This window comes from Bombina bombina, chromosome 6 (genome assembly GCF_027579735.1).
Source record: "Bombina bombina isolate aBomBom1 chromosome 6, aBomBom1.pri, whole genome shotgun sequence".
NCBI lineage: Eukaryota > Metazoa > Chordata > Amphibia > Anura > Bombinatoridae > Bombina > Bombina bombina.
The window spans coordinates 567,335,780-567,360,984 of record NC_069504.1 but is presented as its reverse complement, the minus strand read 5'-3'; the positions used below and the strand labels follow the sequence as shown (position 1 = coordinate 567,360,984).

The 25,205-nt window shown below is 40.3% G+C and overlaps 1 protein-coding gene across 2 annotated transcripts in view; it reads left to right on the top strand.

Annotated features, from left to right (window-relative positions):
* The window catches only part of SLTM (SAFB like transcription modulator), a 365,442-nt gene that overhangs the window by 200,188 nt on the left and 140,049 nt on the right, over positions 1-25,205 (top strand). For both annotated transcript variants that reach the window (XM_053717529.1, XM_053717528.1), the window contains exon 14: positions 22,261-22,441. In XM_053717529.1, coding sequence (XP_053573504.1) covers positions 22,261-22,441 — 181 coding nt within the window. The remainder of the gene's footprint in view (positions 1-22,260; positions 22,442-25,205) is intronic.

The window sequence follows — 25,205 nt, the reverse complement described above, 5'->3', positions numbered from 1 at the left end:
TTTACCTTCACTTTAAGCATGTTAACGCAAAGGAGGGCTAAATTCTTTATTAAGATGGTTAGAATTCAACTTGATGTTTTGTGTACTATTTTCAAGGAAAACCCCCTTTACTCTGTTTTCAGTAAATGGTGCTTGAAAGCTAATTTGTAGCTGTTACCTAATCACTGTTGGAACCTCGGGGGGGGGTTATCATTTTTTGTGCAGATTTAGCACACCATCCTTTTGCTGCTGCTCCTCACTACAGTGCAGTAGCCATTTTCTGCATGTAGAGAGGCTCTCAGGACCACTGGAGGAGTAAGCATCTCAGAGTTACTGGAGCTTGCTTAAAACGGTATATCTTAACCCATTAATTACTCTATGGCAGTGTTTCCCAAAGCCAGTTCTCAGGACCCTTAAAGGGGCAGTCAAGTCCAAAAAAACTTATGTTTCAAATAGGGCATGGGCTTTTTTTTTTTTTTAAATATATTTTTTTTGTTCGATATTCATATTTTAAAAATCATTTTCAAATTAAATGCAAAGATACAACATATTGCTTAAACACTGTTCATAATTAACTTTTGTCACAAATAAACAAAATAAGAAACTAAACAGTCTTCTTACACTGTTACATTTTGCTTCCTAAAAAAAAAATTACCATAAATAACCAAACCAAAACATTTCATGATATGTTCCCTTTACATGTAATATCAATTAACACTAAGATCACAAGGGAACTTTCAATTTCCAATATAAAACCTTAAACTTTGCCAAAAACAGGGCATGTTATTTTAAACAACATTCCAATTTACTTTTATCACCAATTTTGCTTTGTTCTCTTGGTATTCTTAGTTGAAAGCTAAACCTAGGAGTTTCATATGCTAATTTCTTAGACCTTGAAGGCCACCTCTAATCTCAAAGCATTGTGACGGTTTTTCACCACTAGAGGGCATTAGTTCACGTGTTTCATATAGATAACATTGAGCTCATGCACGTGAATTTACCATGGAGACAGCTCTGATTGGCTAAAATGCAAGTATGTCAAAAGAACTGAAATAAGGGGGCAGTCTGCTGTAATTAGAGGTAAAACGTGTATTATAACTGTTGGTTATGCAAAACTGGGGAATTGGTAATTAAGGGATTATCTATCTTTTTAAAACAACAAAAGTTCTGGTGTTGACTGTCCCTTTAACAGGCCACATATTGATTATATCTTATCTAGAGCACAGATGGAATAATCAGTTCACCCATCAGCTGTTCAGTTCACCTGTGCTCTAGTTAAGATACAATAAATATGTGGCCTGTGACTGGAGTTGGGAAACACTGCTCTATGGTATATATTTAAAATCATGTTAAACCTTTCTCCTTTTGTATAAACAAATTCAGAATGTTAGCAATATTTTAGATGTAGTTTAATTAATCGGTTGCAACGAAGACGCACTTTAAAGGGACAGTCTATTCCTTAAGTTTTATTGTTTAAAAAGATAAATAATCCCTTTTATTACCCATTCACCAGCTTTGCTTAACCATGTTAGTTATATTAATACACTTTTTACCTCTGTGATTGCATTGTATCTAAGCCTCTGCCCCCTTATTTCCGTTCTTTAGAAAGACTTGCATTTTAGCCAATTAGTGCTGACTCACATGAGTGAGCACAATATTTTCTATATGGAATACATAAACTAGTGTTTTCTAGCTGTGAAAAACTGTCTAAATGCACTAAGATAAGAAGTGGCCTTCAAGGGCTTATACATTTATCATCATATAAGCCTACATAGGTTTAGCTTTCAACAAAGAATACCAAGAGAACAAAGCAAATCTGATGAAAAAGGTAAATTGGAAAATTGTTTAAAATTGCTTGCCCCTAACAACATATTTGTTCTCTTTTTTAAAAGAGGATTTGCTTATTTAAGTATTAAGATTCTAAGATTTCTGAGAGGTCTTCTAATCGCAGAGATTCTACCTATAAAACAGATTTTTTTCCTGATGCTGTCTTGGACCCTTTAGATATGAAGTTTAAAATACTTTCATAGAAGGGCTTTTTTTTGCAAGCAGGATATTTGTTTAGGCCACTGATACTAACTGGTTGTCTAGTCTTTCAGAACAGTGCAACTTTTCTGGGTTTGCTCAAGAGTGCCAATTCTTTAATTTCATATTCTGTATGTAATATGAGGATTAATGCCAAAAGCATATCTTTGGCAGTCTATGCCAGAGAGCCTTATGACTTAAAGGGACAGTTAAGTCCAAAAAAAACCTTTCATTTTTCAAATAGGGCATGCAATTTTAAACAACTTTCCAATTTACTTTTATCAACAATTTTGCTTTGTTCTCTTGATATTCTAGTTGAAAGCAAACCTAGGAAGCCGCATATGATAATTTATAAGCCCTTGAAGGCCGCCTCTATTTTATTTACTTTTCACAGAATGGGAGAGCTAGCTCTTGTAGGCCATATAGATAGCATTTTGATCACATATAGATAGCATTGTGATCACGCCTGTGGCTAGTGGCAGACACTGCACTAATTGGCTAAAATGCAAGTCAATAGATAACTAAGTCATGTGATTAGGGGCGGTCAGAAGATGCTTAGATACAAGTTAGTCACAGAAATAAAAAGTGTATTAATATAACAGTGTTGGTTTTGCAAAACTGGGGAATGGGTAATAAAGGGATTATCTATCTTTTTAAACAACAAAAATTTTGGTGTTGACTGTCCCTTTAAATCCTGGTCTGCTGATATAGTGTCTAAATCTAGACTTAACTCTTTCCTTTAAGGAATTGGATTCTATAATATCTACTTTTACTGTAGGTAAAGGGGCTTTCTTTCATGTAATTAGCAAGAGTCCATGAGCTAGTGACGTATGGGATATACATTCCTACCAGGAGGGGCAAAGTTTCCCAAACCTCAAAATGCCTATAAATACACCCCTCACCACACCCACAATTCAGTTTTACAAACTTTGCCTCCGATGGAGGTGGTGAAGTAAGTTTGTGCTAGATTCTACGTTGATATGCGCTCCGCAGCAAGTTGGAGCCCGGTTTTCCTCTCAGCGTGCAGTGAATGTCAGAGGGATGTGAGGAGAGTATTGCCTATTTGAATGCAGTGATCTCCTTCTACGGGGTCTATTTCATAGGTTCTCTGTTATCGGTCGTAGAGATTCATCTCTTACCTCCCTTTTCAGATCGACGATATACTCTTATATATACCATTACCTCTGCTGATTCTCGTTTCAGTACTGGTTTGGCTATCTGCTATATGTAGATGAGTGTCCTGGGGTAAGTAAGTCTTATTTTCTGTGACACTCCTAGCTATGGTTGGGCACTTTGTTTATAAAGTTCTAAATATATGTATTCAAACATTTATTTGCCTTGACTCAGAATGTTCAACTTTCCTTATTTCAGACAGTCAGTTTCATATTTGGGATAATGCATTTTAATTTAACATATTTTACCTTAAAATTTGACTTTTTCCCTGTGGGCTGTTAGGCTCGCGGGGGCTGAAAATGCTTCATTTTATTGCGTCATTTTTGGCGCGGACTTTTTTGGCGCAAAAATTCTATTTCCGTTTCCGGCGTCATACGTGTCGCCGGAAGTTGCGTCATTCTTTGACGTTATTTTGCGCCAAAAATGTCGGCGTTCCGGATGTGGCGTCATTTTTGGCGCCAAAAGCATTTAGGCGCCAAATAATGTGGGCGTCTTTTTTGGCGCTAAAAAATTTGGGCGTCATTTTTGTCTCCACATTATTTAAGTCTCATTATTTATTGCTTCTGGTTGCTAGAAGCTTGTTCACTGGCATTTTTTTTCCCATTCCTGAAACTGTCATTTAAGGAATTTGATCAATTTTGCTTTATATGTTGTTTTTTTTTTTTTTTCTTTTACATATTGCAAGATGTTCCACGTTGCAACTGAGTCAGAAGTTACTACAGGAAAATCACTGCACAGTGCTGGAGCTACCAAGCTAAGTCTGTTATAAACTTTTGGTATCTGTTTTCTCCAGCTGTTATTTGTATTGCATGTCATGTCAAACTTATTAATGCAGATAAAATTTCCTTTAGTACTGTTACATTACCTGTTGCTGTTCCGTCAACATCTAATTTTCAGAGTGTTCCTGATAACATAAGAGATTTTATTTATTTTAAATCCATTAAGAAGGCTATGTCTGTTATTTCTCCTTCTAGTATACATAAAAGTCTTTTAAAAATTCTCTTTTTTTCAGATGAATTTTTAAATGAACATCATCATTTTGATGCTGATAAATCTTTGTATTTGTCCAAGATGGAATTTATTCGTTCTTTACTTAAAGAAGTGTTATTTGCATTAGAAATAGAGGATTCTGGTCCTCTTGATACTAAATGTAAACGTTTAAATAAGGTAGTTATTCCAGAAGTGTTTTATCTCCCTGATGCTATTTCTGAAGTAATTTCCAGGGAATGGAATAATTTGGGTAATTTATTTACTCCTTCTAGACGTTTAAGCAAATTATATCCTGTGCCATCTGACAGATTAGAGTTTTTTGGGACAAAAATCCCTAAGGTTATGGGGCTGTCTCTACTCCTGCTAATGTACTACTATTCCTATGGCAGATAGTACTTCATTTAAGGATCCTTTAGATAGGAAAATTGAATCCTTTCTAAGAAAAGCTTACTTATGTTCAGGTAATCTTCTTAGACCTGCTATATTTTTAGCGGATGTTGCTGCAGCTTCAACTTTTTGGTTAGAAGCTTTAGCGCAACAAGTAACAGATCATAATTTTATAGCATTATTATTATTCTATAACATGCTAATAATTTTATTGGTGATACCATCTTTTGATATCATTAGAGTTGATGTCAGGTATATGTTTCTAGCTATTTTAGCTAGAAAAGCTTTATGGATTAAACTTGGAATACTGACATGTCTTCTAAGTCAACTTTGCTTTCCCTTTCTTTCCAGGGTAAATAATCATTTCGTTCCTTTCCTCACAACAAGGAACAAAAGCCTGATCCTTCATCCTCAGGAGCGGTATCAGTTTGGAAACTATTTCCAGTTTGGAATATATCCGAGCTTTATAGAAACCTATAGCCAGCTCCTAAGTACCTATGAAGGTGCGGCCCTTATTCCAGCTCAGCTGGTATGGGGCAGATTACGTTTTCTTCAAAGAAATTTGGATCAATTCCGTTCTTAATCTCTGGTTTCAGAAACATTGTTTCAGAAAGGTACAGAATTGGCTTCAAGTTAAGGCCTCCTGCTAAGAGATTCTTTTCTTTCCCGTGTCCCAGTTAACACAGCAAGGCTCAGCATTTCTGAAATGTGTTTCAGATCTAGAGTTGGCTGGAGTATTTATGCCAGTTCCAGTTCTGGAACAGGGGCTGGGGTTTTATTTTATCTCTTCATTGTACCAAAGAAGGTCAATTCCTTCAGACCAGTTCTGGATCTATCATTATTGAATCGTTATGTTAGGATACCAACATTCAAGATGGTTACTGTAGGACTATCCTGCCTTTTGTTTAGCAAGGGCATTATATGTCTACAATAGATTTACAGGATGTGTATCTGCATATTCCGATTCATCCAGATTACTTTTAGTGTCTGAGATTCTCTTTTTAGACAAGCATTACCAGTTTTGTGGCTCTACCGTTTGGCCTAGCCTCAGTTCCAAGAATTTTTTTCAAAGGTTCTCGGTGCCCTTCTTTCTGTATTCAGAGAATAGGGTTTTGGTATTTCCTTATTTGGACGATATCTTGGTACTTGCTCAGTCTTCTCATTTTCGTAGAATCTCATACGAATCGACTTGTGTTGTTTCTTCAAGTTCATGGTTGGAGGATCAATTTACCAATCAGTTCATTGATTCCTCAGACAAGGGTAACCTTTTTAGGTTTCTAGATAAATTCAGTGTCTATGACTCTGTCCTTGTCAGTCAAGAGAAGTTTAACATTGATATCAGCTTGTCAAAACCTTCAGTCACAATCATTCCCTTTGGTAGCCTTATGCATGGAAATGTTGGGTCTTAGGACTGCCGCATCAGATGCGATCTCCTTTGCTCGTTTTTACATGCGACCTCTTCAGCTCTGTATGCTGAACCAATGGTGCAGGGATTACTCAAAGATATCTCAATTAATATCTTTAAACCGATTTTATGACACTCTCTGACATGGTGGACAGATCACCATCGTTTAGTTCAGGGGGCTTCTTTGTTCTTCCGACCTGGACTATAATCTCAACAGATGCTAGTTTTACAGGTTGGGGAGCTGTATGGGGGTATCTGACGGCACAAGGGGTTTGGGAATCTCAGGAGGTGAGATTTCCGATCAATATTTTGGAACTCCGTGCAATTTTCAGAGCTCTTCAGTCTTGGCCTCTTCCGAAGAGAGAGTTGTTCATTTGTTTTCAGATAAGACAATGTCACATCTGTGGCATACATCAATCATCAAGGAGGGACTCACAGTCCTCTGGCTATGAAAGAAGTATCTCGAATTTTGGTTTGGGCGGAATCCAGCTCCTGTCTAATCTCTGCGGTTTATATCCCAGGTATGGACAATTGGAAAGCGGATTATCTCAGTCGCCAAACGTTGCATCCGGGCGAATGGTCTCTTCACCCAGAGGTATTTCTTCAGATTGTTCAAATGTGGGAACTTCCAGAAATAGATCTGATGGCTTCTCATCTAAACAAGAAACTTCCCAGGTATCTGTCCAGATCCCGGGATCCTCAGGCGGAGGCAGTGGATGCATTTTCACTTCCTTGGAAGTATCATCCTGCCTATATCTTTCCGCCTCTAGTTCTTCTTCCAAGAGTAATCTCCAAGATTCTGAAGGAATGCTCGTTTGTTCTGCTGGTAGCTCCGGCATGGCCTCACAGGTTTTGGTATGAGGATCTTGTCCGGATGGCCTCTTGCCAACCGTGTACTCTTCCGTTAAGACCAGACCTTTTGTCTCAAGGTCCTTTTTTCCATCAGGATCTGAAATCCTTAAATTTAAAGGTATGGAGATTGAACGCTTGATTCTTGGTCAAAGAGGTTTCTCTGACTCTGTGATTAATACTATGTTACAGGCTCGTAAATCTGTATCCAGAGAGATATATTATAGAGTCTGGAAGACTTATATTTCTTGGTGTCTTTCTCATCATTTTTCTTGGCATTCTTTTAGAATACCGAGAATATTACAATTTCTTCAGGATGGTTTAGATAAGGGTTTGTCCGCAAGTTCCTTGAAAGGTCAAATCTCTGCTCTTTCTGTTCTTTTTCAACAGAAAGATTGCTATTCTTCCTGATATTCATTGTTTTGTACAAGCTTTGGTTCGTATAAAGCCTGTCATTAAGTCAATTTCTCCTCCTTGGAGTTTGAATTTGGTTCTGGGGGCTCTTCAAGCTCCTCCATTTGAACCTATGCATTCATTGGATATTAAATTACTTTCTTGGAAAGTTTTGTTCCTTTTGGCCATCTCTTCTGCCAGAAGAGTTTCTGAATTATCTGCTCTTTCTTGTGAGTCTCCTTTTCTGATTTTTCATCAGGATAAGGCGGTGTTGCGAACTTCTTTTGAATTTTTACCTAAGTTGTGAATTCCAACAACATTAGTAGAGACATTGTGGTTCCTTCATTATGTCCTAATCCTAAGAATTCTAAGGAGAAATCGTTGCATTCTTTGGATGTTATTAGAGCTTTGAAATATTATGTTGAAGCTATTAAGTCTTTCCGAAAGACTTCTGGTTTATTTGTTATCTTTTCCGGTTTTAGAAAGGCCAGAAAACTTCTGCCATTTCTTTGGCATCTTGGTTGAAATCTTTATTTCATCTTGCCTATTTTGAGTCGGGTAAGACTCCGCCTCATAGGATTACAGCTCATTTTACTAGGTCAGTTTCTACTTCCTGGGCGTTTAGGAATGAAGCTTCGGTTGATCAGATTTGCAAAGTGGCAACTTGGTTCTCTTTGCATACCTTTACCAAATTCTACCATTTTGTTGTATTTTCTTCTTCTGAAGCAGTTTTTGGTAGAAAAGTACTTCAGGCAGCAGTTTCAGTTTGAATCTTCTGCTTATGTTTTTCATTAAACTTTATTTTGGGTGTGGATTATTTTCAGCAGGAATTGGCTGTTTTTATTTTATCCCTCCCTCTCTAGTGACTCTTGTGTGGAAAGATCCACATCTTGGGTAGTCATTATCCCATACGTCACTAGCTCATGGACTCTTGCTAATTACATGAAAGAAAACATAATTTATGTAAGAACTTACCTGATAAATTCATTTCTTTCATATTAGCAAGAGTCCATGAGGCCCGCCCTTTTTTGTGGTGGTTATGATTTTTTGTATAAAGCACAATTATTCCAATTCCTTATTTTATATGCTTTCGCACTTTTTTCTTATCACCCCACTTCTTGGCTATTCGTTAAACTGAATTGTGGGTGTGGTGAGGGGTGTATTTATAGGCATTTTGAGGTTTGGGAAACTTTGCCCCTCCTGGTAGGAATGTATATCCCATACGTCACTAGCTCATGGACTCTTGCTAATATGAAAGAAATGAATTTATCAGGTAAGTTCTTACATAAATTATGTTTTTCTTCCTCAGCACAGAATGTCTTGAGGGAAAGCCAAAGCTTCTAATATCTTTTTGTTCCTTTTTCGTTATAATAAGGAACAAAAAGCTTACTCTTCTGCACAAAAGCAAGGTTCGTCTGGATGCCTAATACTAACTGGAACAAGTGAAAGCAGGGTACGTTATCTATCCCTGCTACCAAAACTGCATATGAATTTGCTGCCCCGATTCACAAATTCTGTTAGGGGGCAGATTAAGCTTTTATATCAAGAGACTTGGGTTTCAGTCTTTTCCAGATCCCTGGGTTCTGAATATAGTGTCTTATGGTTACCAAATAGGATTTAGAACAAGGCCTCACAGAGGAATCCTGTAAAAGCTCTCAAGCTTTTCTCTAGTCTCTCAGATCTGGAAGATATGGGAGTGATCCAGTTCCTTTGCAGGAACAGGGTATTGGATTTTATTAAAACTTGTTATTGTTCCAAAGAAGGGAAGGTATTTTCAGACCAGTTCTAGATCTAAAAGCTCTCAACAGGTTTTTAAGGATTACATCTTTCAGAATGGAAACCATTAAGACTATTCTACATTTTTGTTCAGCAAGGTCAATTTATGTCCACAATAGATTTAAAGGATGCTTACCTTCATGTTCCTATTCAGAAATTATTATTATACTTTATTTATTAAGCGCCAACATATTCCGCAGCGCTGTCCATGGATACAATTCATTTAAATAAAATACAAGACTTGTAAGATACAGGACAAAATTTATAAACACATACAGGAGGGATTGAGGGCCATATTCCCGTGGGAATTTACAATCTAGATGGGTAGGAGGTTGAGAAACAGGAGGTGAGGACTGCAAGATTGAGAAAGATGTTAATACAGAGTTAGATGATGAAAATGTTAGGTAAGTGAAATTAATTTGAGTTGGGTGGTAGGCTTCCCTGAATAGAAAAGTCTTCAGGGAACATTTAAAGGAAGAAAGATTAGGGAAAAGCCTGACGGCACAAGGGAGTGTGTTCCAGAGGGTAGGTGCTGCAGTCTAGCATGAGATGAGGTGATAGTTGCGGATGCAAGGAGCAGGTCATTGTTGGATCTTAGTGGACGGGCTGGAGTATACTTGTGTATTAGAGAGGATAGGTAGAGGGGAGCGGCCTTGGTGAGAATTTTGAATTTGATTCTGCTGTGAATGGGGAGCCAATGAAGGGACTCAGAGAGGTGCAGCAGATAAAGATCGACGGGAAAGGTGGATCAGCCTGGCAGAGGCATTTAGGATGTATTGAAGGGGGGAGAGGCAGGAAAGAGGAAGGCCAGCGAGTAGGTTATTGCAGTAGTCAAGTCGGGAGATAACAAGGGAGTTGATTATTTGCTTTGTGGTGTCAGCGCTCGGAAAAGGGCGAATTTTGGAAATATTGAGTAGATGATTGCGGCAGGATGTAGAAAGCGATTGGATATGGGGCACGAAGGATAGGTTTGAGTCAAGTGTGACTCTGAGGCAGCGGACTTGGGGCGATGGGGAAATGGTGATGCCGTCAACAGCGATAGAGAAGTCAGAAGTCTGCATAGAGCTTGAGGGGGGGATAAGAAGGAGCTCAGTCTTGGACATGTTAATCTTTAGGTGGTGAGAGGCCATCCAGGAAGAAATACCAGATAAGCAGTTGCTAACCTGAGAGAGGACAGAGGGAGAGAGAGCAGGGCTGGAGAGGTAGATCTTCCCAGTTTCTGAGGTTTGCCTTTTTTTGACAGGCATTTTCAGTTTGCTGCGCTTCCATTTGGTCTGGCTAAAGCTCCAAGAATATTCACAAAGGTCCGGGGAGCCCTTTTGTCTGTGATCAGGTCTCTGGGTATTGCAGTGTTTATTTCTAATGGCAGGGAGAGTCCAGCAGCTCATTACCTATGGGAAATACTTCACTTAGAAAAGACACCCCCAACAAAGCTTTACATATCCATCCTACTTCCCCTACCCTCACAGTAGTTCTTTGACCCATTTCATGGAGGTTGGCAGAGAGAGGTGCTCTGCTGAAGATTCAAGTTTTTGTTATCAATTGTTTCTTTCAAGAGAGTTTCTTGTCAAGTTTTGCCATAGAGCGGTCACAGCGCTGTCAGCAGGACAACACCCCACAGGAGAACCAATCACGGCGAGTCTTAGGAAGAAGGCTTCTGGGGCTAACCGCTGATGAGACGCTGAGGACACAGACTGCTCGAAAATCGGCGGATTTCCCTGCAAGGCTGCAGACGGATGTAAACACCTAAAAACAAGAAAGAGACCCACGCCATAGGTCTGGAGACCAGGCGGAACATCGGAAGGAAGGAGCCTAATATAAATAAGGTTTGACACTGTTCGAATTTAAACAAGTGCACTTGTGAGACTGTGTTTGCGCATAAAGTCAGACCGCATACAACTGCAAATTACAGATAGGATAAATTGTCAGTTCTTATCATCTATCACAAACTTTCCAACGGACGTGACTTATCTATTTGGCCACACAGTTGGCTATACCTAAATAGATATAAAGTTACAAGATAATTTGCAATACGTGATATAAGCCATTTCCAGAAAAAGCTTTGACATTTTTTACCTATGACCTAAAAAGGAGCATTTTTGTATGATCAAGAGATCTCTCTTACTGTGTGTCTTTATTGTAAGGTTGGCCAACTGCATTAACTCTATCACAGCCAGTGAAAATATAATAATTTCCCCAACATTGGTGTGTCCGGTCCACGGCGTCATCCTTACTTGTGGGATATTCTCTTCCCCAACAGGAAATGGCAAAGAGTCCCAGCAAAGCTGGTCACATGATCCCTCCTAGGCTCCGCCCACCCCAGTCATTCTCTTTGCCTTTGCACAGGCAACATCTCCACGGAGATGGTTAAGAGTTTTTTGGTGTTTAAATGTAGTTTTTATTCTTCTATCAAGTGTTTGTTATTTTAAAATAGTGCTGGTATGTACTATTTACTCTGAAACAGAAAAGGATGAAGATTTCTGTTTGTAAGAGGAAGATGATTTTAGCAGACAGTAACTAAAATCGATTGCTGTTTCCACACAGGACTGTTGAGATGAAGTAACTTCAGTTGGGGGAAACGGTTAGCAGACCTTTCTGCTTAAGGTATGACTAGCCATATTTCTAACAAGACTGTGTAATGCTGGAAGGCTGTCATTTCCCCTCATGGGGACCGGTAAGCCATTTTCTTAGTCAAATATAAAAGAATAAAGGGCTTAAAAAAGGGCTTAAAAACTGGTAGACATTTTTATGGGCTAAAACGATTGCTTTATTGGGGCATATTATGCAGATTGTAGCTAATAATTGGCATTATAATCTTGGGGAACGTTTAAAAAACGGCAGGCACTGTGTTGGACACCTTTTTTAGTCTGGGGGCCTTTCTAGTTATAGACTCGGCCTCATTTTCGCGCCATTACTGCGCAGTTGTTTTTGGAGAGCAAGGCATGCAGATGCATGTGCGAGGATCTAAGAATCACTAAAAAAGCTTCTAGAAGGCTTCAATTGGTATCGTATTCCCCTCTGGGCTTGGTTGGGTCTCAGCAAAGGCTATAGCTGGGACTGTATAGGGGTTAAATTTGAAAACGGCTCCAGTTCCGTTAATGGTTAAAGCTCTGAAATTTGGTGTGCAATACTTTTAATGCTTTAAGACATTGTGGTGAAATTTTGGTGAATTTTGAACAATTCCTTCATACTTTTTCACATATTCAGTAATAAAGTGTTTTCAGTTTGAAATTTAAAGTGACAGTAACGGTTTTATTTTAAAACGTTTTTTGTGCTTTGTTGACAAGTTTAAGCCTGTTTAACATGTCTGTACCATCAGATAAGCTATGTTCTATATGTATGAAAGCCAATGTGTCTCCCCATTTAAATTTATGTGATAATTGTGCCATAGTGTCCAAACAAATTAAGGACAGTAATGCCACAGATAATGATATTGCCCAAGATGATTCCTCAAATGAGGGGAGTAAACATGATACTACATCATCCCCTACTGTGTCTACACCAGTTATGCCCACACAGGAGGCCCCTAGTACATCTAGTGCGCCAATACTTATTACCATGCAACAATTAACGGCTGTAATGGATAACTCCATAGCAAATCTTTTATCCAAAATGCCTACTTATCAGAGAAAGCGCGATTGCTCTGTTTTAAACACTGAAGAGCAAGAGGACGCTGATGATAACTGTTCTGACATACCCTCACACCAATCTCAAGGGGCCATGAGGGAGGTTTTGTCTGATGGAGAAATCTCAGATTCAGGAAAAATTTCTCATCAAGCTGAACCTGATGTTGTGACATTTAAATTAGAACATCTCCGCGCACTGCTTAAAGGAGGTGTTATCTACTCTGGATGATTGTGACAATTTGGTCATTCCAGAGAAATTATGTAAGATGGACAAGTTCCTAGAGGTTCCGGTGCCCCCCGACGCTTTTCCTATACCCAAGCGGGTGGCGGACATAGTAAATAAAGAGTGGGAAAGGCCCGGCATACCTTTTGTCCCCCCCCCTATATTTAAGAAATTATTTCCTATATTCGACCCCAGAAAGGACTTATGGCAGACAGTCCCCAAGGTCGAGGGGGCGGTTTCTACTCTAAACAAACGCACTACTATTCCTATCGAAGATAGTTGTGCTTTCAAAGATCCTATGGATAAGAAATTAGAGGGTTTGCTTAAAAAGATTTTTGTACAGCAAGGTTACCTTCTACAACCAATTTCATGCATTGTTCCTGTCACTACGGCAGCGTGTTTCTGGTTCGAGGAACTAGAAAAGTCGCTCAGTAAAGAATCTTCGTATGAGGAGGTTATGGACAGAGTTCAAGCACTTAAATTGGCTAACTCTTTTGTTTTAGATGCCGCTTTGCAATTAGCTAGATTAGCGGCGAAAAATTCAGGGTTTGCTATCGTGGCGCGCAGAGCGCTTTGGCTAAAGTCTTGGTCAGCGGATGTGTCTTCCAAGACAAAATTGCTTAACATTCCTTTCAAAGGTAAAACATTATTTGGACCTGATTTGAAAGAGATTATTTCAGACATCACTGGGGGAAAGGGCCACGCCCTCCCACAGGATAGGTCTTTTAAGGCTAAAAATAAGCCTAATTTTCGTCCCTTTCGCAGAAACGGACCAGCCTCTAATTCTGTATCCTCTAAGCAAGAGGGTAATACTTCACAACCCAAACCAGCCTGGAAACCAATGCAAGGCTGGAACAAGGGTAAGCAGGCCAAGAAGCCTACCACTGCTACCAAAACAGCATGAAGGGATAGCCCCCGATCCGGGACCGGATCTAGTGGGGGGCAGACTTTCTCTCTTTGCTCAGGCTTGGGCAAGAGATGTTCAGGATCCTTGGGCGCTAGAAATAGTTTCTCAAGGTTATCTCCTGGAATTCAAGGAACTACCCCCAAGGGGAAGGTTCCACAGGTCTCAATTATCTTCAAACCAAATAAAGAGACAGGCATTCTTACATTGTGTAGAAGACCTGTTAAAGATGGGAGTGATACATCCAGTTCCAATAAGAGAACAAGGAATGGGATTTTATTCCAATCTGTTCATAGTTCCCAAAAAAGAGGGAACATTCAGACCAATTTTGGATCTAAAGATCCTAAACAAATTTCTCAGGGTACCATCGTTCAAAATGGAAACTATTCGAACGATCCTACCTACTATCCAGGAAAATCAATTTATGACTACCGTGGATTTAAAGGATGCGTACCTACATATTCCTATCCACAAGGAACATCATCAGTTCCTAAGGTTCGCTTTTCTGGACAAGCATTACCAGTTTGTGGCACTTCCATTCGGATTAGCCACTGCTCCAAGGATTTTCACAAAGGTACTAGGGTCCCTTCTAGCGGTTCTAAGACCAAGGGGCATTGCAGTAGTACCTTACTTGGACGACATCCTGATTCAAGCGTCGTCCCTGTCAAAGGCAAAGGCTCATACGGACATCGTCCTAGCCTTTCTCAGATCTCACGGATGGAAGGTGAACAAAGAAAAAAGTTCTCTGTCCCCGTCAACAAGAGTTCCCTTCTTGGGAACAATAATAGATTCCTTAGAAATGAGGATTTTTCTGACAGAGGTCAGAAAATCAAAACTTCTAAGCTCTTGTCAAGTACTTCATTCTGTTCCACGTCCTTCCATAGCGCAGTGCATGGAAGTAATAGGATTGATGGTTGCAACAATGGACATAGTTCCTTTTGCACAAATTCATCTAAGACCATTACAACTGTGCATGCTCAGACAGTGGAATGGGGATTATACAGACTTGTCTCCGACGATTCAAGTAGATCAAAAGACCAGAGATTCACTCCGTTGGTGGCTGATCCTGGACAATCTGTCACAGGGAATGAGCTTCCGCAGACCAGAGTGGGTCATTGTCACGACCGACGCCAGCCTAGTGGGCTGGGGCGCGGTCTGGGAATCCCTGAAAGCTCAGGGTCTATGGTCTCGGGAAGAGTCTCGTCTCCCGATAAACATTCTGGAACTGAGAGCGATATTCAATGCTCTCAGAGCTTGGCCTCAACTAGCAAAGGCCAAATTCATAAGGTTTCAGTCAGACAACATGACGACCGTTGCATATATCAATCATCAGGGGGGAACAAGGAGTTCCCTGGCGATGAAAGAAGTGACCAAGATAATTCAATGGGCGGAGGATCACTCCTGCCACTTGTCTGCGATCCACATCCCAGGAGTGGAAAATTGGGAAGCGGATTTTCTGAGTCGTCAGACATTCCATCCGGGGGAGTGGGAACTCCATCCGGAAATCTTTGCCCAAATAACTCCATTATGGGGCATTCCAGACATGGATCTGATGGCGTCTCGTCAGAACTTCAAGGTTCCTTGCTACGGGTCCAGATCCAGGGATCCCAAGGCGACTCTAGTAGATGCACTAGTAGCACCTTGGACCTTCAACCTAGCTTATGTATTCCCACCGTTTCCTCTCATCCCCAGGCTGGTAGCCAGGATCAATCAGTAGAGGGCCTCAGTGATCTTGATAGCTCCTGCGTGGCCACGCAGGACTTGGTATGCAGACCTGGTGAATATGTCATCGGCTCCACCATGGAAGCTACCTTTGAGACAGGACCTTCTTGTTCAGGGTCCATTCGAACATCCGAATCTGGTTTCCCTCCAACTGACGGCTTGGAGATTGAACGCTTGATTGAACGTGGGTTTTCAGATTCTGTAATAGATACTCTGATTCAGGCTAGAAAGCCTGTAACTAGAAAAATTTACCATAAAATATGGAAAAAATATATCTGTTGGTGTGAATCTAAAGGATTCCCATGGAACAAGATAAGAATTCCTAAGATTCTATCCTTTCTACAAGAAGGTTTGGAGAAAGGATTATCTGCAAGTTCTCTAAAGGGACAGATCTCTGCTTTATCTGTTTTACTTCACAAAAGACTGGCAGCCAGCCGTGCCAGATGATCAAGCATTTGTTCAGGCTCTGGTTAGGATCAAGCCTGTTTACAGACCTTTGACTCCCCCCTGGAGTCTAAATCTAGTTCTTTCAGTTCTTCAAGGGGTTCCGTTTGAACCCTTACATTCCGTAGATATTAAGTTACTATCTTGGAAAGTTTTGTTTTTGGTTGCAATTTCTTCTGCTAGAAGAGTTTCAGAGTTATCTGCTCTGCAGTGTTCTCCGCCCTATCTGGTGTTCCATGCAGATAAGGTGGTTTTGCGTACTAAGCCTGGTTTTCTTCCGAAAGTTGTTTCCATCAAAAATATTAACCAGGAGATAGTTGTACCTTCTTTGTGTCCGAATCCAGTTTCAAAGAAGGAACGTTTGTTACACAATTTGGACGTAGTCCGTGCTCTAAAATTCTATTTAGAGGCTACTAAAGATTTCAGACAAACATCTTCCTTGTTTGTTGTTTATTCTGGTAAAAGGAGAGGTCAAAAAGCGACTTCTACCTCTCTTTCCTTTTGGCTTAAAAGCATTATCCGATTGTCTTATGAGACTGCCGGACGGCAGCCTCCTGAAAGAATCACAGCTCACTCCACTAGGGCTGTGGCTTCCACATGGGCCTTCAAGAACGAGGCTTCTGTTGACCAGATATGTAAGGCAGCGACTTGGTTTTCACTGCACACTTTTACCAAATTTTACAAATTTGATACTTTTGCTTCTTCGGAGGCTATTTTTGGGAGAAAGGTTTTGCAAGCCGTGGTGCCTTCCATTTAGGTGACCTGATTTGCTCCCTCCCTTCATCAGTGTCCATACAAACTGGAGTTCAGAAATTCTTCCCCCAGAGGAAGATTCCTTCTTTCTCGATTGTCTGTAGACCAGATAAAGAGAGAGGCGTTCTTACGCTGTGTAAGAGACCTTATCCTCCATGGGAGTAATTTCTCCCGTTCCAATTCAGGGACAGGGGTTTTATTCAAATCTGTTTGTAGTTCCCAAAAAAGAGGGAACTTTCAGACCTATCTTAGATCTCAAGAATCTAAACAAATTTCTCAGAGTTTCATCTTTCAAGATGGAAACTATTCGTACCATTCATCCATTGATCCAGGAGGGTCAATTTATGACTACCGTGGATCCTAAAGGATGCATATCTTCATGTTCCTATCCACAGAGATCATCACAAGTTACTGAGTTTTGCCTTTCTGGACAAACATTTTCAGTTTGTGGCTCTTCCTTTCAGTCTGGCCACGGCACCCAGAATTTTCACAAATGTTCTGGGGTCTCTGCTGGCAGTTCTAAGACCGCAGGGCATTGCAGTGGCGCCTTATCTGGACGATATTCTGATCCAGGCGTCGTCTTATCAGCTAGCAAGTCTCATACCGACATTGTTCTATCCTCCCTGAGGACTCATGGGTGGAAGGTAAATCTTGAAAAGAGTTTGCTAGTTCCACAAACAAGGGTTCCTTTCTTGGGAACTCTGACTCTCTATCCATGAGAATCTTTTTGACAGAGGTCAGAAAATTAAAGATTCTGAACACATGCCGAGCTCTTCTGATAAATCCTCGGCCGTCAGTGGCTCAGTGCATGGAGGTGATTGGATTGATGGTAGCGGCAATGGACATCATTCCATTTGCTCGGTTTAATCTCAGGCCTCTGCAACGGACCATGCTCAGTCAGTGGAATAGAGGCTATACAAATTTGTCTCCTCAAATAAATCTAGACCAGAGAACAAGGGACTCTCTCCTATGGTGGTTGTCACTGGATCATCTATCCCAAGGGACATGCTTCCGCAGACCCTCATGGGTGATAGGGACAACGGATGCCAGCCTGTTAGGATGGGGAGCAGTCTGGAACTCCCTGAGGGCTCAGGGTATATGGACTTGAACAGAGTCTCTACTTCCCATCAATATCCTAGAGTTGAGAGCAATTTTCAATGCACTGCAGGCTTGGCCTCAGTTGGCTGCGGCCAAGTTAATCAGATTCCAGTGGGACAACATTACGACTGTAGCTTACATCAATCATCAGGGAGGAACAAGGAGTTCCTTAGCGATGACAGAAGTAGCCAAGATAATTCAGTAGGCGGAGGCTCACTCTTGTTATCTGTCGGGGATCCACATCCCAGGTGTGGTAAACTGGGAGGCGGACTTTCTGAGCAGACAGACATTTCATCCAGGAGAATGGGAACTTCATCCGGAGGTATTTGCCAACCTGATTCTCAGATGGGGCAGGCCGGAGTTGAATCTTATGGCGTCTCGTCAGAATGCCAAGCTTCCGAGATACGGATCAAGGTCCAGGGATCCCCAGGCCGAGCTGATAGATGCCTTGGCAGTACCTTGGTCTTTCAGCCTAGCTTATGTGTTCCCTCCATTTGCTCTCCTTCCCCGGGTGATTGCTCGAGTCAAACAGGAGAGGGCTTCGGTAATCCTCATCGCTCCTGCGCGGCCTCGCAGGACTTGGTATGCCGATCTGGTGGACATGTCATCTCAGCCACCGTGGAAGCTTCCATTGAGGAAAGACCTTCTCATTCAGGGACCCTTCCATCATCCGAATCTAGTTTCTCTGCAGCTAGCTGCTTGGAGATTGAACGCTTTTATCTAAGCAAGGGTTTTCTGATTCGGTCATAGATACCTTGATTCAGGCACTTAAGCCTGTTACTAGACAAATTTACCATTAAAGTATGGCGTAAATATTTTTATTGGTGCGAGTCCAAGGGCTACTCATGGAGTAGGGTTAGGATTCCCAGAATTTTGTCTTTTCTCCAAGACGGATTGTAGAAATGGTTGTCAGCAAGTTCCTTAAAGGGACAGATTTCCGATTTATCTATTTTGTTACACAAGCGTCTGACAGATGTTCCAGATGTTCAGTCTTTTTGTCAGGCTCTGACTAGAATCGGATAACTACAACACAAATACAGTGGCACCACCACGGCAAGCTTTTCTATATTTATATTAGTTGACACGATATGTATTCATGTCTTAATACTTATTTGGTAGAAAAGTGGTGCTGTGCAGTAAGTAATATACTTTGCAAAAAGAGAAGACCCCCACTAAAGACTGCACTTCTATTACTCTGTGCCTGGACTAAATGTGAGAAATTGGGAATTTAAAAATTAACTTTTATTGGTAAGTATAAAAATGAAAGGACTCAAAGTTAAAAACAACTACAGAACTATAGGCTCCATCCTTAATATAGGGTAAGCCTTTGATATTTTAAAGGTAGTTTAGGGATGGTATACAAATGGTATGTGTTTACACAGAATTATCTAGTGCAGAATATAGTAAAGTGAGTGTGTCCTATGTATACTTACGTCTTATAATTTCTGCATTTAGATTGAAGAATACTAAATGTGATCACTTAATAGTCAGAAGGACCTGTATCTCTTAATGGAATCTGTCCTTCCACTATAATAATGATAGATTTAGTGACCAAATGTGCAATGGCTTTATTGCTAATTCATGTTGGCAGTGTATTCCATTATCATCTGTAATGAGTGCCAATGATATTCAACTCCTCTCAGAGTGATAAATAAATATAAAGATAATGGTTGGATAGCTGCTGTCTTAGAGTAAGACTTAATAAAAATTATTTCATAAGTTGGTAATTTCAACAGTACTTTAAATCCCATATAGTTATATTTATGAGGTTGACTAATGTGGCCGAGAGGCGGCAAAAAAAATATTTATTTATTTGTAACTGTGTACAATCTTATGATAGGTGAATAGTTGTGAGCATAGGTGCTCTCATAAGCTAAGCAAGTAAAAAAGGGGGGGGGGGGGCTTCAGAGGGTAAATAGTGATATATCCATTCAATGGTCTGATATAATATGACCTTATTGCATAAGCTATATATATTGTCTGAAGCTATGAGTTGCTTAACAACAGGATTGGCTGGATAATTCTTTATTGTACCACTAGTTGAGACTTAATAAGTAACTCTGTCAGGGTAGCTCACTTTACTATATTCTGCACTAGATAATTCTGTGTAAACACATACCATTTGTATACCATCCCTAAACTACCTTTAACATATCAAAGGCTTACCCTATATTAAGGATGGGGCCTATAGTTCTGTAGTTTTTAACTTTGAGTCCTTTCATTTTTATACTTAACAATAAAAGTTAATTTTTAAATTCCCAATTTCTCACATGTAGTCCAGGCACAGAGTGCTAGAAGTGCAGTCTTTAGTGGGGGTCTGACTAGAATCAGGCCTGTTTTTAGGCCAATTGCTGCTTTTTTTTAGTTTGAATTTAGTTCTTACAGTTCTTCAAGGGGTTCCGTTTGAACCTATGCATTCCATAGATATTAAGTTACTATCTTTGAAAGTTTTATTTTTGGTTGCTATTTCTTCTGCTCGCAGAGTATCTGAGCTTTCAGCGTTACAATGTGATTCTCCTATTTTTCATTCGGGTAAGGTGGTTACGTACCAAACCTGGTTTTCTTCCTAAAGTTGTTTCGAATAAAAATATTAATCAGGAAATTGTTGTTCCTTGCTTGTGTCCTAATCCTTCTAAGAAGGAGCGACTGTTGCATAATTTGGACGTTGTCCGTGCCTTGAAGTTTAACTTACAGGCCACAAAGGATTTTCGTCAATCGTCTTCCCTGTTTATGTTTTCTGGGAAGCGTAGGGGTCAGAAGGTTACGGCTACTTCTCTCTCGTTTTGGCTGAAGAGTATCATCCGTTTTGCATATGAGACTGCTGGACAGCAGCCTCCTGATCGAATTACGGCTCATTCCACTAGGGCTGTGGCTTCCTCATGGGCATTCAAAAATGATGCTTCTGTTGAACAGATTTGCAAAGCTGCAACTTGGTCTTCACTTCACACTTTATCCAATTTTTACAAATTTGATACTTTTGCTTTGTCCGAGGCTGTTTTTGGGGGAAAAGTTCTTCAAGCAGTGGTTCCTTCTGTTTAGGTTCCCTGTCTTGTCCCTACCCTTTGATCCGTGTCCTATAGCTTTGGTATTGTATCCTATAAGTAAGGATGAAATCCGTGGACTCATCGTATCTTGTAAAAGAAAAGGAAATTTATTCTTACCTGATAAATTTGTTTTTTTAATGATACGATGAGTCCACGGCCCACCCTGTTTCTGTACGACAGGTCTTTTATTTTTGTTAAACTTCAGTCACCTCTGCACCCTTGGCTCTTCCTTTCTCTTCCTAACTTCGGTCGAATGACTGGAGGGGGAGGGAAGGGAGGTGCTATATATACAGCTCTGCTGTGGTGCTCTTTGCCTCCTCCTGTTAACCAGGAGGCGTAATCCCATAAGGAAGGAGGAAATCTGTGGGCTCATCTTATCGTAAAGGAAACAAATTTATCAGGTAAGAATAATTTTCCTTTTTATTTTATCTATGTCCTCTTTTGCTAAACAATTTACAATTGGCAGGTAATATTCTTGTGACACCAGCACTACTCCGCCACTATATCCTGAACCTACTTTTTTTATTTTGATTAAAGCTAATCATGTCCATTTGTACTATAAGATTAATTTGCAATGTACACCAGTGACAAGGACTATATCTCTACCACTTGAGGGCTATGAACATTGGTGTTACTCATGAATGTAATTCTCACTTAAAACTTATTCCTTTTTATTTACATTGGGGATAGAATTATTACACACTTCGGTTTAATTTGACCTCAGTTACACTCTATAGCCTCTTATATCCAGTGGTGCTGCATATTACACGTCAGCCGAGTATAGCACTCTTATTATATTAGCCCATTATTGGTTTTACCACTTGTGGTAATAGGATTGGGTTTCTCTGTGTGGACAACCAGCATGCTCATGAGTACCACTAGATAACGAGTTTGACCATTATAGTCAGTTATTTGCCCTTACTGGTATTGACATTTATAATTGTTGCACATGTGCGTCTTGTGTTTTTAATGGGAAATATGTTTTTAAACAAACTTAAAAAAAGTTAATTTTTAATGAGCTTCTTGTCACTTTCACATACTTCACACATAAAGATTATATCCAATTGATGACTGTGAGTCTGAGTGCTATTTATGTACTCTCTTTTTGTAGTGTGAAACTCATACTACTATCCCTGTCTTGGCTATAAGTATGACTGAGGAACTCAAGGAGAATGGGAGATTAAAGCTTTGGTATGCAGGGTTTTTTTTTTTTTTTTTTGCTGCCTATTAGTGGACTGGAATATAATACCACATGTTATGTCTTTTGGACTCCCACCAGAATGAAAGAAATGATCTGTAAGCATAAATTGTGCACTCCACTTGTAACCTAAGCCAACAATATTAGTTTCATAGCCACTGGTTACTCCCTCTTCAAAACATTTTTAAATATGCTTGAACATATTTGTTATGGAAAATATTTAGCACTTGGCAAGATTATTATTAGTTACAAATATATATATTTTTTTTAGGCGTAGAGAAATGGCTGAAAGAGAACGTCGTGAACGAGAACGTATCCGTGTACTACGTGAACGTGAAGAACTTGATCGTCTACAGAGAGAAAGGGAGCGTCTAGAGATAGAAAGACAAAAACTGGAAAGAGAGAGAATGGAACGGGAGCGTCTTGAAAGAGAGAGGATTCGTATTGAACAGGTCAGATATTAACAGCATACAATGGATATATTTATGATGGCTAAATAGTTCACACAATCTTTGAGTGATAAGTAAATGGTTAATTTTTTCATACAGGTGGTGAGAGTCCACAATCAGTTTACCCTGGTAATCTTCCCTACCGCTAGGAGGAGGCAAAGATTCCCAGACCCCAAGAGCTCTATAAAATCCCTCAGCTCATAGGTACCTCAGTCTTGTCTTTGCCTCCGCTGGAAGGGGTTGAAGAATAAAAATATGCATTTGATTCTTCAGTGAGAGGGGTTCTCAGACTGAGTTGAGGCTCATTTCCCCCTCATACTCCAAATACATCCCTCTTACAATCACTGTAGTCTGTGTAGTGACGTTTTCACCTGTGTATGTATGAGAGAAAGGTGTGTGTGTGTGTGTGTATCTGAACACCTTCCTAGCAGTGTTAAATCTTGTAAACAAGCAGAGGTTTCTACTCTAATTTATCCAATTAATGTATTAATATTTTAATGCATTCTTATCGATCTGGTACTGCTTTTGCTTCCAAAGCTTTAACTGCTCCTTCTGTTTTTTCCTTACAGGAGAATCCCCTTTCAATTGGGGGGTTAAGGGTTTTATCTGATCCACCGGTCATGCCTTCAACTAAGCAGTAAATGTCAGTACAGTATTTAGTTGAAATTATTTTTATTGCAAATCATATAAAAAATGACATCACATATTATTCATTCAGGTAAGATCTCTTGCTCCTCCCACCAATTCAATAAGAGATCTTCAGTTCCTTGCCTAGTAGGCTTGAGTTCATGTGATGCCAAAATAGAAAAAGTAGGGTTTTAACATAGATTCAACCATAATAGTCTGTATTTCCGCATATATCATTGTAGCTTCCAATAGAGAGAGGAGTGGATATCTTTCAAGAGGAAAATAGACTTTGCAGCATTACAACTATCTCCTTCCCTCTATAGCTCTCCATTCTGTAAATTGAATCCCTTTTTCCCCCAACTGTATATGGTAACAATAAATATTAAACAACAAAACAAAATATAAACTCTAACTGTAACTTGCCTGTCTCATCCGAACTCCCGCCGCAGATCCAGGGAGGAAGCCCACCCCATGTTGTACATGGGGTTCTCATAAACAGTCGGTGTCTTATGTCCCCTTGTAACTTTTATTTAATGTCTAAGTTCTATAATGCCTGAGTGTTATAGCTCTTTATCTGTAGTGTATTAATATCCCTTCAGAATCCAGTAATTTCATATCTTCAAGAACTGGTCATGATTCCCTTGTATAAAGGAGGCTGATTCGGACATCCTATATGTAGCTGTGATCTTTTCTATTATTTCTCCCCATGTGGGGGTCCCTGTCTTCCAGTATCTGGCCACACATATCCTGGTGGCTGTGCATAAAGTGCGTATAAGTGTGTTTATGGCATTGTTAAAGGGTTTGATGTATTCATTCAATAGTGCCTGGGACATTGTCAAGTTTATATTTTCTGACAGGACCTCACTTAGTAGTGTAGATAGCTTATGCCATACCTGTTGTATCTGGGGGCACTCCCACCACATATGTATATATGTCCCCGTCTCTGTACACCCTCTATAACAATTTTTGTTGCCCCTCTGATTATAGTGTGATGTGATTATTGGGGTGAGATACCACCTGAAGGTGGTCTTAATACAGTTTTCTTTGAAATCTGCACTGATCAGACCCTTCCCTGCTGTGTAGAAGGTTTCTTCCCATTCCTCTTTGGATTGGGTCTTATTCGTGTCTAATTCCCATTTCTCTTGTAAGGTGTATCCAGTCCACGGATTCATCCATTACTTGTGGGATATTCTCCTTCCCAACAGGAAGCTGCAAGAGGATCACCCACAGCAGAGCTGTCTATATAGCTCCTCCCCTAACTGCCACTACCAGTCATTCTCTTATAGCTCTCGACAAGAAAGGAAGTATCAAGAGAGATGTGTTGAATTAGTGTCGTTTCTCTTCAATCAAAAGTTTATTTCTCCAACATTGGTGTGTCCGGTCCACGGCGTCATCCATTACTTGTGGGAAATATTCTCCCCCACAGGGAAAGGCAAGGAGAGCACACAGAAAGAGCTGTCCATATAGCTCCCCCTCTGGCTCCGCCCCCCAGTCATTCTCCTTGCCGCTCTGAACAAGTAGCATCTCCATGGGGATGGCAAGGAGTTTGTGGTATTTTTGGGAGAAAGGTTTTGCAAGCCGTGGTGCCTTCCATTTAGGTAACCTGATTTGCTCCCTCCCTTCATCCGTGTCCTAAAGCTTTGGTATTGGTTCCCACAAGTAATGGATGACGCCGTGGACCGGACACACCAATGTTGGAGAAAACAGAATTTATGCTTACCTTATAAATTACTTTCTCCAACGGTGTGTCCGGTCCACGGCCCGTCCTGGTTTTCCTAATCAGGTTGAAAAATGTTTTCTTTATACACTACAGTCACCACGGCACCCTATAGTTTCTCCTTTTTCTCCTAACCGTCGGTCGAATGACTGGGGGGCGGAGCCAGAGGGGAAGCTATATGGACAGCTCTTGCTGTGTGCTCTCCTTGCCTTTCCCTGTGGGGGAGAATATTTCCCACAAGTAATGGATGACGCCGTGGACCGGACACACCGTTGGAGAAAGTAATTTATCAGGTAAGGATAAATTCTGTTTTTTAAACGGTACCAACGTTGTACTGTTTTTACCTCAGGCAGAAATTAGAAGAAGAGTTTTGCCTGAGGTTTTTGATGATCTTAGCAGGTTGTAGCTAAGGTCCACTGCTGT